At 42.8% G+C, this 17,540-nt stretch overlaps 1 protein-coding gene across 1 annotated transcript in view; it reads left to right on the top strand.

Moving 5' to 3' along the window:
• The first annotated feature begins 2,516 nt into the window (after positions 1-2,516).
• Positions 2,517-17,540, top strand: part of TNFAIP8L3 (TNF alpha induced protein 8 like 3) — a 49,524-nt gene continuing 34,500 nt past the window's right edge. The window contains exon 1 of the mRNA XM_013128250.3: positions 2,517-2,762. Within this exon, the coding sequence (XP_012983704.1) occupies positions 2,711-2,762 (52 nt within the window). The 5' untranslated portion in view covers positions 2,517-2,710. The remainder of the gene's footprint in view (positions 2,763-17,540) is intronic.

Here is a 17,540-nt window from a genome sequence, read left to right as displayed (position 1 = left end):
TTCACTACCTCCCTGGGTAACCCATTCTAGTACCTCACCACCCTAACAGGAAAGAATTTCTTCCTTATATCCAGTCTAAACCTCTGTTGGTTAAGTTTCAACCCATTACCCCTTGTCCTGTCACTACAGTCCCTAATGAATAGTCCTTCCCCAGCATCCCTGTAGGCCCCCTTCAGATACTGGAAGGCTGCTATGAGGTCTCCATGCAGCCTTCTCTTCTCCACGCTGAACAGCCCCAACTTTCTCAGCCTGTCTTCATACAGGAGGTGCTCCAGTCCCCTGATCATCCTCGTGGCCCTCCTCTGGACTTGTTCTAACAGTTCCATGTCCTTTTTATGTTGAGGACACCAGAACTGCACACAGTAATCCAAGTGGGGTCGCACAAGAGCAGAGTAGAGGGGCAGGATCACCTCCTTTGACCTGCTGGTTACGCTCCTCTTGATGCGGCCCAGGATACGAATTCTGGGCTGTGAGTGCACACTGCTGGCTCATGTTCATTTTCTCATTGACCAACACCCCCAAGTCCTTCTCCGCAAGACTACCATGAATTTCCTTTTTGCCCAACCTGTAGCTGTGCCTGGGATTGCTCCAACCCAGGTGTAGGACCTTGCACTTGGCATGGTTAAACTTCATGAGGTTGGCATCAGCCCACCTCACAAGTGTGTCAAGGTCCCTCTGGATGGCATTCCTTCTCTCCAGTGTATCAACCAAACCACACAGGTTGGTGTCATCTGCAAACTTGCTGAGGGCGCACTTAATCCCACTGTCCGTGTCACCGACAAAGATGTTAAACAAGACCAGTCCCAACACCGATCCCTGAGGGACACCACTCGTTACTGGTCTCCAGCTGGGCATTGAACCATTGACCACAACTCTTTGCATGTAGCCATCCAGCCATGCTTGTAGGTTCTCCACATCTGCTCCAAATTTTGCACTGGCTCCTCATAACAGAATCCTAAAATCACTTTAGTTAGTTGTTTTTCTTTAGATGATACTAAGTTATGGGGTTATAATCAGCAGCAGTTGGAACATCATTTTAAATTTAATGAAAACAATTAGAAGAAAAAGTCAGAATTTGTTTTCATAGAATAAAAACCAGAAGTGCCTTAGTACAGGCCTAAGGTATGATATCAACATTACAAATAGCTAACTTTATTCCAGATGAAGATTTTTGTGTCCCAGTTCAACATAGAAATTGTGTATTCCAGGGCCAGAAAGCTTGAGGTCTTCTATCTCTTCATGCTCAACCTGATTTGAAGGCAGGGGCATGTGCTAGGATTTGCCCTAGAACATAAGGCAAACTCTGGATTCATTTTACTACTGTAGTTTAGTTCTTATACTCAATATTGCAAAGGATAAGCCATCACTGACAAGAATTTGACAGGACCCACTGAGTTGAAAAAGAACCCTTCTTATCCTTTTTTAAATGCCACATATATATGCTAATGGAGAAAGTCTTTACATTTGTTGAGAGTGTTGGGCATAGCCTGATGACGATAACTGCATACATGCAGCTTCAAAGCAGTGTCCAGGCATTGCGTTTTCCAGTAATAAGGACCTATGTGGTTTTGGGGGAGAGAGTTACAGAGTGATGAAAGAGACATTTGTGGTCCACAGCTACAAGCATAAGGTTCTGGCTGGAGATTGCCGTAACCTGCAGTTAAGTGTTTCAGGCACTGGCTGGCATTTAGAGGTAGATCAGTTAGATTATGAGGTCTGGTTTGGGATGACATTTGCTTCCCCATTAGAAAAGCACTCTTACTACCACCTTCCTGGCATTTTTGTTTTAAAGTTCAAGTGATCTTTGGCCTATAACAGCAGGAAAAAAATAGAAAGTAATAAATACAAAGGGAAAGAAAGAGCTACCTAACCTCAGAGCTGAACAAATGGCCTCAAAGAGGTGAATTAAGGATAGCTCATGACCGTAGTAGCTTGTAGGAGGACACAAGCAAAGCCTGCTTTGCATTCAAGCTATAAAGTTTTCAAACTCAGAGTTCAAAACAATCTTCCAACACGGCCCCATTTACCAAGTACTACACTTTCACCCGGAGCTTGTGAATAATGTGCAAGCAGGCAGCAGCAAAACTCACTCCTTCAGTATTCTTTTGGGCACCAATATTCAATGCGAAGTGACTCTTCCCACCGCTGTTCTAACGACTAATTTTGTGGACACTGATCACTAAGTGGAGGGCACTGGTGAAAAGTGGCAAGGAGACGACTGGAGGTCACTGAAGATGCCCGCAGGACAAAATAAATGGGGATGCAACGGCAGCAAATGTAAAGGACTGCCGTTTCGGTCGTGTAAGTCCTGCCTGAGGAGCAGCTTTCGCGAGGGTCCGGCCGTCCCCCCAGCCACCGACCCGCGGTTCCATGTCCCGCTCAGCCGACACTGGCGGCTGCGAGAACTTGTGTAACAGGCTCGGGGAAGAACCCGCTCCTCGCCGCGCCCCCGATCCCTCCTCCCCTCGCCGGAGCCCGCCCGTCTCCGCTCCTCCTTTGCAGCCAATGGTACTAAGCGAGGTGGCTGCATGTGGTGGCGCGGACCCAGCGCCCGGGCTGCGAGAGGAGGAGGCGGCAGCCGGCTCTGCTCTCCGCTTGCTCCCGGCTCCCGCACCCCGGCTGTGGGCACCCCTCCTGCCAGTGGCGGGCAGCCGCACTCCGGCCGCTCCGAGCAGCCCCTCGGTGCTTCTGCCCCGCCGGTTCCGGCAGCATGGACTCGGACTCCGCGGAGCTCAGCGAAGGCGAGCTGGTGTCGCCCGCAGGTAAGAGGGGCTGCTGCTGCCTGGCCCCGCGAGCCACGGGTCGGGGGCAACTGCGGGAAGGAAGGGGTCCCATCACACACCCCCGCTGCCTCCGGGTCCGTGCGAGGCTCAGCGCCGCTGTCCCGCGGTCCCTGCCGCTCCGTGTGAGCCCCGCTGCAGGACGGGCACTATCGGAGGCAGAAACCTCCCGTTGCCCGCCCGCACCCCCCCCCCCGCGGTAGTGCGAGCGGCGCCCGCTGCCGCACAGACAGACCGCGGGAGCGGGACGGGTGCGGCCGGGCTCCGCTCTGCCGCGGGTAGGGGCGGGAGCCGCGCTGAAGAGTTGAACCGCGACGTGACAGCCGGTTGAATGAGCAGCGCTGGCGTGGAGCGGGTGCATTGTGCTCTGTATCCAGAGGCTGCGGAGTTTTTGGGTTTGGTTAGGGTTATTTTGCTATCGTTCCAGGAGCACAGCAGTTAGCCCTTGTGCAGAAGGGGAGAGTCCCTCTCAGCGGCCCTCGTGCAAGGCCCTCGGGCCCCATCGCTTTTGTTTTCAAGCCTCAACTTGTTACCAAAACCCGTAACGCTGTTTGTGTAGCTGCTGCAGCCGCATAGTTCTGAGATGAGACAGAAGAAAAAAAAACCATAAAACTCTCCTGCCATTTCCAAATCTCCACATTCCTGTGCCCTGCACAAAACAAGCCACTCACTGATGGTAAGCCACAGTTAAAGGCTGTCCTGCACAAACAGTAAGTGGGGGCGATAAACTTGTGTGAAAGCCAGCATATCTGGAGGTAGGTTTGCTCTTGGGGCACAGCATGCATCCATGCATCCTATGTTGGTCCATGAGGAACTGCTGTTGGCTCAAAGCCACCCCCTTATGTACACGAGGTCTGCAAGTCATCCTCGGTCAACAGGGGTGTTACCTGGCTTCAGCAGAGCATACTGCAGTGGTGCCACACACTGGCATGTGGTGAATGCTGGGCCATTACTGACAGAGTGCAGAAGGGGCCTATTTGACCTCCAGCTTCTCATGGTGGAAGTCACAGGCACCTCTTCTTGGAAGCTGTTTAACTTGCATCAGACACAAGTAAGCGCAGATGGAATGTCTGAAACAACCCTAGTGATCATAAATCCCAACAGAAAGTTACCATGTTACATTATGAGATCTTCAAGAAAGGTCTTTTTTGACAAAATCTGTCCAGTTTGGGCATGTCCTTTATCCCAGCTGGCACCTCCTCCCATCCCCAAAAAGAAGGGTTTCAATACCAAACAATATTTTTCCTACAACTGGAACAAAAAATGACAGCTATTTTGTGAAATATATTGACTGTCCTATTAATACAGCAGTGATGAGCAATGATAGGATGAACACCACCCTTACCATAAGATCAATAGGTGTTATTTTGCTAGTCTCTCAGCAGAACAGGATTTTACAGCAATCAAATCCAATTCAGTTTTAACTACTAAGGAGTCTATGAGGGATTACCTTATTTTGTATTTTCCTACTTGTGATCTACAAAAATAAGACTAGCAACTGGTCACAGAGCTCCTTATATCCATAAAGCTCCATTAGGCTGAACTTAGTAACAAAGACCACCAACAGCTATACTTTTTCATCCAAATATCCAAATGAGATGCACAAGTTACAAACATTACATTTATGGACAAATTAATGTACTAGCTTCTGCCAACAACTTACTCCTGTTCTGAACAGGATTTTCTTTTAAATAAATTAAAAATAACTGTGCTTGGAGATTGCCGTAAGTGCTTTTTATGTCATCACTTGCCAGCTGCCAAGAGCTGATGTTCATCAGTCTCTTCTCCTCTTTTCTGTTCCTGCTTTGTACTATCTAAGACAAGAAAAATCTGGAATTTTGACCATACATGGCAGATGCCTGTGCAGTAGAATAGAGTGAAAATACGGTGGGTTTGTATTAACCAGTTGCAATAATTCTTTCTGCACTAAAGAATTTCTTGCCGTTTGTATTCTCCGTCCTCTTCTGAAAAATACGTTTTTTGCTAAATTTCATTTGGTCTTATTTCTGTGCTCTACCATATGTACAGTGCTGTATCTCCCTGTATGTGGGTGTTCAGCAGTCATGCTGTCAGTCACTGTTGCAGGCACAAAAGCTGAGGGGTTATGGTGTGGGAATCAGTCACCACCTTCAGGGAAGTGCTACACCACACGGATCCCAGTGACCAGGAGCATTCTGCCTGCAGCTTATAGGGCAAGCAAAGTGCATCAGAACAGTATTTGGGACAAAGTCCTAGTAGTGGTTCAGTTTTGACCTTTGGTTAGCTGGGATTTTGTACAGTGGCACCAGTTTGCACGTTTAGCTTACTCCCTTAATTCTTTTCAGCGCTTTCAGGTTCATAAAGCAGTGACTTCAGCTTACACAGTTAAAACTCCTTGTAGCCATTGCCCACTTCTTGGGCTGTCTGATTGTTCAAGCCCAGCGTAATCCAGTTTAGTTTATCACTAGGGCTCCATGATGCTAATGCAATACAGATGTTTTAAAATATATCTCATTTAAGGGTTTGTACTACTTGTACAGCACTTACTCAGTCTTTTGCTGTCCCAGTGGAACAGCACCCCTGCCATTCCTGGGACTCACGTGTGTGCACAGGATAGGCTACCTTGTACGCCCCTACCATTTGCCACACATGCTTGGCTTCAAAAAGCCAGCTGGAGTCCTACTCAGAGATCCCAGCAGCCTCATTTCCTTTAATAACCAACTTAAAGCTGAGTCTCCAAGGAGGCAGAACTAATTTTTTCTGTGTTTATTCTGAACATGTTGTCATGATAGCATCTTCAGATTTCTTTGGTGCAAACAAAAAGCTCCTTGTACTTGAGTAGTGCAAGATGTTAGCTGTGCTTTAAAACAAACAGAAAGCACCACACCTCTGTGCACAAGAGCATCCAACTCCATGGCCTTGTCTTCCACAATCTCACACCTATCCTTTACTGCTTTGCTTTTGAGTTGTCTATATAGTAAAAAAGTTTGGTTTTCGCCAAAAAAGTTACTCATGAAACAAACCCCCATTAAAAGCATTAAAGAGGTCTTCATGATTCTGAAAAAGATATATATTGTACTGCAAAAGACAAGGGTTACATGCTTACTAGCACTACCCTCAGTGAAATTCCTTTAATTTTACTGCAACTGGTCATATTTCTTTTCCTATAGATAAGCTTTTGAGAACTGAACACGTAATTTTAAAAATAGAGCACTGTTCTCATTTTTTTAATGTGCACCTATCAAGAGGTAGGTTTTTTTAAAGAGCTCTTTGGTAGAGCACTGGACTACTTGTTCCCAGCCCTTTCACAGGCAGCTTAACACATGAAAGTAGGAATCACCTGTACCAGCTTTCAGAGTAAGATCACACAGAAATCCAGGTCATCACCAACAGCAGTGATTTTTGCAGTGGGTTTGGAGATTCTGCATGTAAGAGAAAGAACGCATCAGATCTTCATTCGGTGTGGCTTGCCCTAAGTGCCGTGACTGAAGCGAGCAGGAATTCAGCCATATAGCTTTTAGGCAATATTGATTTAGGCCTTTCTACAAGCTCCTAAGTCAGAATATAACAGTTCCATTAAAAAAACCCAAAACCAAAAACCAAAAAACATCAGAACATTAAATTCTGTGTTACACTATTAATATATGATAACTAGAAGCTAAATTGCCTGTATAGTCTCTGAAAAAAAGACAGATTGTTTTTATGAACCTTAACATATCTTGGAGAACTGGTGCCTTCTGGCTTTCATCCTGCTGAAGTCAACAGACATTTGGCCTAGGAAAGACTACAGCTTGCACTCTAAGTGGAGCTCTAAACCGGTGACAAGTTTGATTTTTGTATTTGAAGCATTAGCACTGTGGAGCATGCAACTTTATCTGATGCGAGGGATAACAAAATGAAGACAACATTATCACAAGGCTTGCATCCATAATGGCAGTGGGAGTTTTATTATTGTGTTCAAGAGGGCCAAGATTTTACCCTGACACTCCTAGCACAAGAATATTAATGCATTTTAGATTTTTAATAAATTATCTGAACTCTACCCTGAACAGGAAATATATTCTTAGTCAAAACAAGAACAGACTTAACCATTATTTACTGTTGTAAACCAGCCCCGACAGACACAAATATTACAGCTACAGAAAAGTTATTTGATTTGTATTGGTTAGCAAATAATTTTCCTTCAAATCATTTATCATGCTATACGAACTGCCTGTACTTTCAGGATATTAATCTTTTAAGCCTGTTACATATTTTAATCAGTTTTACAAAGTTAAATGCCATTGAAAAGCTAATATATACTTGTTAAAATTAATTAGAAAGTGTACCATAAGATATTTAGCACAATTATTTGTGGCATCAGTAATATACTTCCTTGACATAAAATGCAAGTAGGCATTTTGTAACTCTTTTTTGCAGTATTACACTGGTCATTTGAATAACATTTGTCATAACAAAAGGTATATTTTGCCCCAGAATGAATAAGGAAGGTTCTGATTTAACAAAGCTGTATTTTTATTCTACATAGAAAGTTCCAACTTAGATAAGCAATAATATTTATCAGACTTCAGACAAGCCAGCAGAAATGGTAGATAACAGCATGTTGTAAGTATGGAAACTAGAAAATAAACAAACCTCAACCCAATAAAACCTGTTTGGAGTGGAAGGTGCAGACTCTGCTGGATGCTTCTGTTATGAAGTGTTTTCTAGCACCTATCCAATAAAGGGCTCTCCTTTCCCTTCTGCTAGAAAACAAAGGAAAACCAAAGCTAGTTAAAAAAAGACGGACAGATGACAGACATGAACTAGCACATCATGGGAAACCATGCTCTAGACTCTCTTACAGGGCTTTTTGGCTCACACTGCAAACTGAGGCAAGCATGTGTCCAAGTTTCTCTGCCAAGAGCACGGGCAAGAGACTTCAGGATGAGCAAGCAGCAACTGTCTGTAAGAGCAGCAGTTAGGGCAAGCACATGAGCCAAGAGCCTGGTTGGGTGAATTTCCTTTGGATCTCTGCACTATTCCCTCCAGGAAACACCTGGGATTTACACATAGACCCCTCTTTAGCACAGTGACTGTCAGATTGTCAACTGGAAAAATCCTGCTTCTGGCAAGTTGACTAAACAACTTGGACCAGCAGAATAGACAGTTTAGTTGAACAAGTGAACTTGTTCAGGCTTCTGGATTGGGTTTTTTCACTTTTTTGTAAGTCGGGTAGAATTATGAGCTTTATAAAGCACTGGATTGAAGCCCGAGCTCACCTGCCTGTGCAGTAGCCAATAGTAACTGCCAAGCATCAATAGCCAATATCACTTTTCAGTAGCTTTAATAGTTTCTTCATGCTTTTGAGGGTGGCATATTGAAACACGTGGCCTCAAGAGGATTTGCCTTCATGGGTGAAGCACACTCTTGACTCCCAGGTAAGGATAGCAGGCACATGAAAGATGTTGTATTAAGTTATTTTTAGTGTAGGAGTATTTGATACTCTTGATCAGAACTCCTCATTTTCAGGACATGGCATGCTAGTGCCACCTAGATACACATATAGCATGCAGAAGACATCCAACAGATTTGCCAGGTCAGAGATAACCTGTTTCTAAGGCATGGTGATTGATTTTACACTTATATGAATCATGGTTGTAAGGGGCTCTCCATAGCCCCCAACTGAGCTATTCTGAAATTATGATGCTGTTAGCAGTCAGTGACTAGAAAGCCTCTACTTTTTCCGATAGGTGAATGGAGAGAAACCTTGGTACAGGAATTTATGATGCCAGATGAAGTTCATAGACAGGAATACAAAGCAATATCCTGACGCATAGCAATCATCAACCAGTCCTGTCTGCCTTGCCAAAGGCCTGGAATGAGAGTGAGTTCTATTTGATGTGGTATTTTGGCAAAAGCGGATGCCTGTACAAGGCAATGAGTGCATCTCCTCAAAAACCTCACACTTCTCCTTTGAAGAAATCAATCTTTCATCTTTTCTTCTCATCTACACCAAAGACTGAAGTGTCATGGTAGGAAGACTGCTGGTAACAGAAGAACAAAGCTATGAACCTTAGATAAAAGGGAAAACAGTGGGCCAGAAAGATGAGAAAGTTCCTGAAGACCTAATCTGCCTGAGAAGCCATTGATATTTGCATTTTACCCACAGCATCAGCCTTGGGGTAACAGGCCCTCCCAGGAAAGTAGGAGAACCTTGTAGCTTTTTAATGGCACTCGTTGTCTTTTCTGGTAAACTAAGCAGGACCTGGCTGTGAGCCCAAGCAGTGGTACACAATCCTCTAAACTGTTTACCTATTAATATACTTCCTGGCACTGTTTCAGCCCATGCCAGATAGCCTCCCACAGAATGTCCTGGCATGAGACAGAGGATATCAGTGGCCAGTATGAATTAAACAACATTTGGAGTGTGGGAAAGAATTCAGCTTGAATCCAGATGGCCATACAATGCATGTACAACAGGTTCTGTCCCAGTTTATTTACATAGAGCCTGTGGTCAGAGCAGGGTGCAGAGTTTCTTCGCTATTACCATGATTTCCGGTACACTGCTCAAGGCTGTCCAGCTGCTAGGTGCCTTGTGGATCACTCTCAGGGCAGCTGCCTTGGGCCAAGACCTGGATTTGGAGTCTTGCCCAATTAGAAATGTGTTGCTTGCTGTTTGTCTGCAGAAATCTCTCTGCCAGTTAAGAGTTTGGGAGGGCACCTTATAGACTGATAAGTCTGAATGAAGGAGACTATAGGAAGCTAAGACTAACTTGCTGTAATAATTATGACTTTATACTCAAGACTCAAGCATCATCTGGAAAAGCCAAGTTTGCTCAGACACTGGCTGGTAGCCCATGCTTTTCCTTCTTTTTAAGGCAACCATCTTTAACAAAAAAGGCTGAGAAAGAGCAAAAGTCACTTTGCTGTCCTTTCCAGCAGTCACTAATCCCTCCTTGCTAGAGATTCTGTTTGAAGCCAGTTGGTTCTGTCTAGCCTTCCGGCAGAGGAACTAGTCTCTCCGTACAGATGTGGGTTTTGTTTAACATGTGTTGACATAACAACAGAAATTAGAGCAAGATTATTTCCATCTATGATACGAAACACACTTCATCATTAAGATCTTGCTTTCAGTCCTCTTACTGGTGCTAGTTTAATATGAAAGGTAATCTTCTGAAACACAAATGCTGAAAACTAGGAGAATACCATGCTACCACCAATGAGCATCTCATTTCTGGCATTAACTTTGTTTATCCAAACAGCTCATGTTACAGGAAAAGCTAAATTTTCTCTCTTTGAAGAGATGCATTAACACTATTATTGTATTACTGTTTCCTTTCCAAACAGTTTTCTGTTTACTTTTAGAGCACATAGTTTACATGGTCCAATCACTGACATATGCAGATCAAATACAGGTTTCTTGAACTTGAAAGCAAGTTGCTCTTTGTTTGGTTTATTTGTTTGTTAATTAAAATAACCATTGTCGGGATGATTCTTTCAACAAACCCAATGTGCCATATAATGTTATGACAGGTGAATGTCTGGGTTTTGTTTACTTGCATTTAAGTTTTACTTTCTCTATTTGTGCATCGTTTCACTTTAACTCCCAGAATTCAGAAAAAAAGTAGGTTAAAGGTATGAAGAGCAACCTTCATATTCACTTCAAAGCAGGTTATACTTGGTGCCTTGCTATTTTGATACTCATCAGCACTTTGATACATTATTTCATTAATGATCTCTGTTAGCAGAAGAGTTTAGTAGTAGAGGCAAAAAAAAAGAATAAGTACAGTCATTATGATGCACTGCTACTGGATTTCTTAGACAATAAAGAATTGATGAGGAAAAATGTTGACCATATCCCATTAAATGGGATAAGAAGTTAAAGCCCAAGTATATGTAAAGACCACTTCCATAAACATCAGCAGAAATATACTGGCACTCTACAACTTATTTTTACAGGGTACCAGTTAATCCAACAGGGTCTTTATACAAGAAGAAGGTTCTGTTCAGTGATTAAACCTCATCTCTATCAGAAACCAGCTTCTATCATATAAAGGTGTCCCTGCCCATGGGAGGGGGAGGAGGGAACAAAATGATCTTTAAAGTCCCTTCCAAACCCAAACTTCCAATCCAATTTAACCTGAGCTCAGCCATCAGGTGTGTCTAGCTTCTCTCTTACCTTTAAGAGTCTATTTCCACAGCAGTTCTTAAAGGTCGGTATCAGATATTATCCTGCATAAGAAGGAATGTCATAACATTGTGTGTGTCCTTGGGGCAGGTATGGCTGAGATTTTACTCCTGCCTCCTTGCCTGACAACCCTCAGAGGAAAAAAATACCCCTAACACAAACAAGCCAAACCAACCCACAACACAAAAAGACCCCCACACAACCCAAACCCCCAGACCAGTATATTCATCCAAATGGCATTTCTCCACAAAACACTTTCCCCTACAGAAATCATATGGAACTGATGGAATAATAAGGGGAGAATCATCTGAAGGACAGACTGGGGACTTAGGGCAGTGCCAGTACTTCACTGTTAACCAGCTAGTATCTGTTTATCCTCCAAACCAGGATCTCTCCTGTAATTTAGAGGCTGACTTCCAAACTGTGAACTTGGGTTCTTTTTATCTTGTTGGTATCACTCACTTCAACAAGTTCAAGAGAAAGCTGTGCTGATTTTACTCCGTGCTATGCATTCAAAAGCATAGTTATGAAGAGACAGAAAATAGCCATTTCCAGTGTTACGTTGCTACACGCAGCAGCTCATGCTGGTAGAAATGGTTATTTTGACTACATCAAGAACAGTGAGTGGAACTGCTCCCTGGGAGGGCAGGCAGAAATGCCTCATGCTTTGAAAAGAGGCCTGGCACATGCAGCACACTCTAGCTCTCAAAAGGGAAGGAAGGTCAAAAGCCTTCCTGAACCCTCTCTTTGAATGCCACATGCTACCAGAGAGGCCAAGCCCCTTGCGGGAAGGCAGATATCAAGATTTTGTCTACATTCTCCATCTTCTAACCTCTACAATCATTTTCAATTCTTTCTCTTTCCACCTATCATCACCTTTTAACACTAACAATTTGTGTTCCTTTTCCAGGTGTTCACATCTTTCTAGCATGTCAGGAGGTTGGAACTAGATGATCTTAAGGTCCTTGCCAACCCTAACTATGCTATGGTTCCATATAACTGATGTCTCATTTTCCCATGCCTTGGTCAGTATTCTATACTTTGCAAGCCTGAATTGTTCCCATATTGATCTGCTTTTTCTTCCTCCACTCATTTCTTCTCAAATATTCTCAGGTTTATGATTACTGCCACTGTAAGAGGGAGTAAATGCTGTCAGGTTATATTTAATGAAAGGGAAAACTGATGGGAGTAAGATTCTGTCTTGTCTTTGTAATTAGAGGTATTAGAAACAGATTTGCCTTGCTAGAGGAACCAACCTGCCTCCTCTGGCAAACAAACAGTACAGGCAGTGGGTTTGAAAATGAGATTGGTGTCATCTTGATTAGTAAAGCATGCCGAGAACAGGAAAGTTAATTTCATCTTGAAATACTGAAACAGATCCAGTATTTGCCAGAGAGAGAGAGAGAGAGAACACAAAAGCATCTCCACAGATAACAAGAGCTTCCCTGTTATTTCCAAGTTCATTCCTGAACAAAACAACTACTTGGAGAAACAGTATAGCCTCATCCCTGGAAGATCAAATCATTCAGCTTGAGTAGCAGATTCAGGGAAGAAATTGCATTTCTCTCCAGAGAAGCCTGTGATGAGGTCAGAGGAGGACACTGCTTTCTAGTGACATAGCTTAATTACAGGGAATAAAGGAAAACAGAGTGTAGCCCCTTTGCAGAGTATTGTGGTGAACCATCACATGCAGATCTCCTCTCCCCACCCCCCCAAGTTTACCAATATATTTTCTTAAAAGTTCTAATAATTTTTCACTAAGAGATACTGCAAGAAGATTCACAGAGGCTGCCCCTAGAAATCAAGCTTTAGGCTGCTGTAAAGAAGTAGCAAAGGTGAGAGGTGCTGCTAGAAACTAGACTCATATTCTCTTAGGACAAAAATGCCTATTTCACTGTTCTCCTACCATTGAGACAAGGATGAGTGCATAGAAGTACACCAAAGGAGGCTTTAGGGAAACAACTGAAGCTAAGGATTGCCAAGAACATGCAGGTTCACCAGAACACAAACACAGCACCTGCATCCATCTTCCCACTCCACTGCTGACCTGACTGAGTTGAATCAAACACAAATCAAAGCAGTCTGTCCATTGCAGGGCTAGCAGCTTCCCTGACACCCAGGTTTCATCTTCCATCTCCAGGGTGACTAGAAACAGGGTCTTCATTCTCCATGACAGCATCTCTCCAGATCGCTAACTCTTAATGCCAGGCCCACCTCATTCATCCTCAGTCAGCAGCATCTTGTGTGCAATTTGCCAGAACACAAGAGGACACACAGTCCTGCCCAGCAGATTGGGTGACAGACAGGGAGAGCACTGCTTTACTCTGGTGCAGCCATCCTCCACTTGCATGGTGCAGCCGTGGAGGAGAGACATTAACATTACATGATACAATTGTGTAGCCAGGATGCCTGTGTAGCCTTCAAATTCCAAAGAGCTGTGTCTATGCTTGCCCATCCATGTACAGAACATCAGTAACAGTTCCTTTTGCACTGCCTAGAGCTCTGTGTATTTACCTTTTAGAACTTCTCTAGGAAAATATTGCCTTAGCAACAGCTGAACAGTATTGAGACCAAGACAAGTGATGTGTAGGAAGAGAATTTAAGGTGATGGGGGGGAAACCATTATTCAATGTTTTCCATGTTTTCACAGAAAAGAAATTAATTTCCTTGAAGTTAGCACAGTCAATGAGAAGGAGGTAGAAAGGTACATGTCAAATACCTCTGGCTGTGCACTGAAATGAAATATAAGTAGACATACCAAATAACCAATGCAGGCAATTACAGGCTGGGAGTGTCTTTTTGTTAATTTACTTCCTATTGAATCAGCTTTTCTATATTGGTAGAGTTCTTTTTCCTCAGCCGTATTTGATGGGAATTCAGATACTTGCTTAACATAATGGCACACATGCTAATTCTGGAATACTTGTTTCTTTCTTCACTTTTACAGGTAACAAAGCAGTGTTTACACTTAACAGGGATTATAATTTAGGGACAGTTAATGCCTGTGTTTAAATCACTTCATCAATGACATACAAATTGTCTGCTCTACAGATCATGTGTTACTGAAAAGATTGGAATGAAGGATAATCTTTAAATAAGGACTCGGCTTTGAAAGCAATGTGGCTTCTTGACCATGAGGAAGTGATACACAGCATCATAAAGCTCGTAAAACTCACAGCAATTTTGTTGCCACAGTCGACAGTTATTCACTTGAATTCTTTTTGTGTTGAAACTTGCCTTGGTCTAACTTCTGTTTTGTTTGGGGTTATTTTTGTATACAAAGAGCACGTGTCTGAATGAAACTGAGCTTTTTTTTATCCTTATGTAAAGTGGACAAAACTAATTTTCCTTAAGGAAATGCTATATATAGGGAAGCTAAATACTTTCAATCCTAGACTTCAGTAGGCTTTTTGACATCATCCCCAGAGAGGCAGAAATGCAAACAAACAATATAAAAGCAGTTTCCTTCCTGAAAATACACAGAGCACCAGGAACAGCTTAGTAAGTAAAGAGAACAGTGTCCTGCAGAATGGAAGTCTTTATCCTGTCAGTTCACATTTTTCACTAGCAATGATCATGTCCTGTTACCACAAATGCACACACATCAGTAGGAAAGACTTTAAAGCCAAGTTTAAGTATTTTTAACAAATGTCAAAAGCTGAATAAATCATAGAAGGTGCAGGCTCTGCCACTCAGGAGGTACAGTGTGGAATAACAGCTCTGGGAAAGAAAATAATGCTGCTGAGCATTTTTGTGCCATTAGATTTGCAGACTGTTATAAATCAATCTCTGCCTCCCCACAGTTACCCCTGGGGAGCACTGTGACTGGGAAGCTGCTTCCCTGGGGAGAGCTGCACACAATGCTACTGCAATGCTGGAACAAATCCTTGCATTTTGACCTTCTGCAACTCTTTCTGTCTTTGAGGGTAGGACACCTGCATTGTGCCAAGTGTTGGAGTAGGTTCTCTTGTTGGGGTTTTTCCTGATTTCTCTCTAACAGATCCACAATACAAAGGTTTACATACAGAGACACACATGAAATTTGTATTTAAGGTTACTTTCACTTGGGCTCATATATACACACATGGGGGTAATGGATCCTAGCTTGCCTAAAACAATTTATACTGAAATGGCAAATAAAAATTAATCTCAGGACAGTCCTGTCTGAGCCAGTGAAAGCAGGGTGACCAACTCTGCAATAGCACAGTTACTCAGGTAGAGGAGACACCACAGAGGAAACATTAGATAGCTACAGTTAATAGGACATGGGGTAATGGCTTCAAACTTGAACAGAGGAAGCTCAGGTCAGATATAAGGAAGAAGTTCTTTATTGTGAGGCTGGTGAGGCACTGGAACATATTTCCCAAAGTGGTAAATGTTTCCTCCCTGGCAGTGTTCAAAGCCAGGCTGGGCATGGCTTGGAGCAACCTGGTCTAGTGTGAGACATCTCTGCCTCTGGCAGGAGGGCTTGGAACTAGATGATCTTAAGGCCTTCCAACCCAAACCATTCTATTACATGCTCAGATATGTCAGATTTCAACAGATGTAATGCTGATTTGGCATTTACATAATTCTAACAGAGTACAGAAGGATAGACATGTGCAGAGTAACAGAAAGTGGCAGTATTAAAAAGCTTCCTCATGTTTCCACATGCTCATTTGGAAGAAGATGGGAAGAAAATACCCTGGTTTTTTAGGTTGTCTTTTTTTTTTCTTCTCTTTTTCAGTTTTTCCATCACAAAAAAAAAAGCACCAAACAACAGCAGGATTCCTTTCCTCATATAACATCCCAGTAGGTGGATGTACTAGTAATACTGTATTTATATTAAGCATGGTCTTCCATGTTAACAGTCTGTCCACCGATTTAATACATTGTAGGAGGTATGTGTTATACACATATCTTCTTAAACTTCACCCCTTCGGATAAAATAACACCTTCCCGAATTTCAAGTCAAAAAGGATTTGAAATTTAAGGACATTGTAAAGATACTGGTCTAATTTCTTTGTGCAACCTCCCATATCATATCCTTTAAAATCTGATGGATGAAGTACTGGACTGACAGCAGGGTCTTAATCATAGCCTTAAGCAAGGATTTCAGTTGATCTATTTCTCCTCCCATTCCTGGTCTGTTTACTATTTTTAGGTCAGAGTGTCTGAGTTTGTGCAGTAAGAACCCCAAGATGTTTTAACAAAAGCTAGTAAATAGTAATATAAATGCAGTGCATGGTCACTGCAGGTATTTTTGTAGGTATAACTGCCAACCCTGAGAAAGAAGCTGCACCTCTGCAGTTAGCACTTAAACGTCATCTTAAATATGAAAGCTCCATATGCATTCAATATGGTCTTTCAGAAGCCTTTCATAGAAGGCAGCCATTAGAGCACTAATTCATCACAGTTAACTTTGTCATATTAAACACATTACTGTGATTATTTTTCCTCTAATAAGCAGAGCTACTGCATATCATAAGACAATGATGTCTTGTGACATATCATATGTCTGCTTCTGTCTACAAACAGGAGTAGAAATTTCATATTTTTTTACTAATTAAACCAAAGAGAACACACATTTCCCCTCTCCCCCCCCCCCCCCCCCCCCCCCCCCCCCCCCCCCCCCCCCCCCCCCCCCCCCCCCCCTATTTTCCCGTTTGCTTCCGATTCTGGCTGTCCAGCTCTCTGGCAGTGAAAGCATGTTTAGAATAAAAATAGAACCCACAATTTGAGACTTCTTTGTTTTGCTTTTCCCTTTTAATACATGAGCCTCTGACTGAAATGAGGAAAGTCTTTCACCCAAAGAGAATTTACCAGAACAAAAGAAGCTTGGCAGAATCAATATGCTCATATTTTGGCATATTTTCTGATACAAGTCTTACAAAATGCAGGGTGGGATCAAGCACAGAGAGATCCTGATCAAGTGATAGGACACGAACTTCCTTCCACGACTGTGATAAACCACAGTCTAGGAACACAGTCTCATGAAGAAACCCACTGTAAGTCATAGAGTGAAGAGCATTCCCTACAGCATGTAGAGTCTGTTTTCTTCATAACTCCAGTTTCAGTTCTTCCACATAAAACACAGTGCATTGACCTTACATATGTAACCCACCTACACCATAATCTTCAAGAGGTTGCTTGCTGCCAGGCTCACTTGTGTGCAGCCTAAGGAATATGGACATATTTCAGTCCTGCCTGTTCAGGCTTTTCTGCAGGAAGATGGCTTTCTAGGATACTGAATTTGTGCTTTAAAACCATTCACCTTCCATTGCTTCATGTCAGGCAATGCCTTAGTGGAAGGAATAATAAATCCTCTGTAAGGTGACAAGATCTGGTAACCTGACACTAACCCCAAATTCTAGAAATCCAGATGAATCCTGTCCTGAAATATAACAAACTCCAAAATCCGATCCATCTGAGGCATAGCTTTTCATTAATAGAGCTCTAACAGTAATCTTGCCTGTAGAAAAAACAGGTTGAGATTTTAGTAGTAAACAGTTGTAGTGGATAATATTATTTCCTTCTCTTACATCTCAAGATGAGTTTATTCAATCTAGAAATGAGATCACTAAAGAACATTTCCCACACAACACACATACTGGAATACTGCTAAAGTTAGT

Source organism: Melopsittacus undulatus, chromosome 9 (genome assembly GCF_012275295.1).
Source record: "Melopsittacus undulatus isolate bMelUnd1 chromosome 9, bMelUnd1.mat.Z, whole genome shotgun sequence".
Classification (NCBI taxonomy): domain Eukaryota; kingdom Metazoa; phylum Chordata; class Aves; order Psittaciformes; family Psittaculidae; genus Melopsittacus; species Melopsittacus undulatus.
Note: the sequence above shows the minus strand (reverse complement) of the source record. Positions and strands in the feature narration are given on the sequence as shown.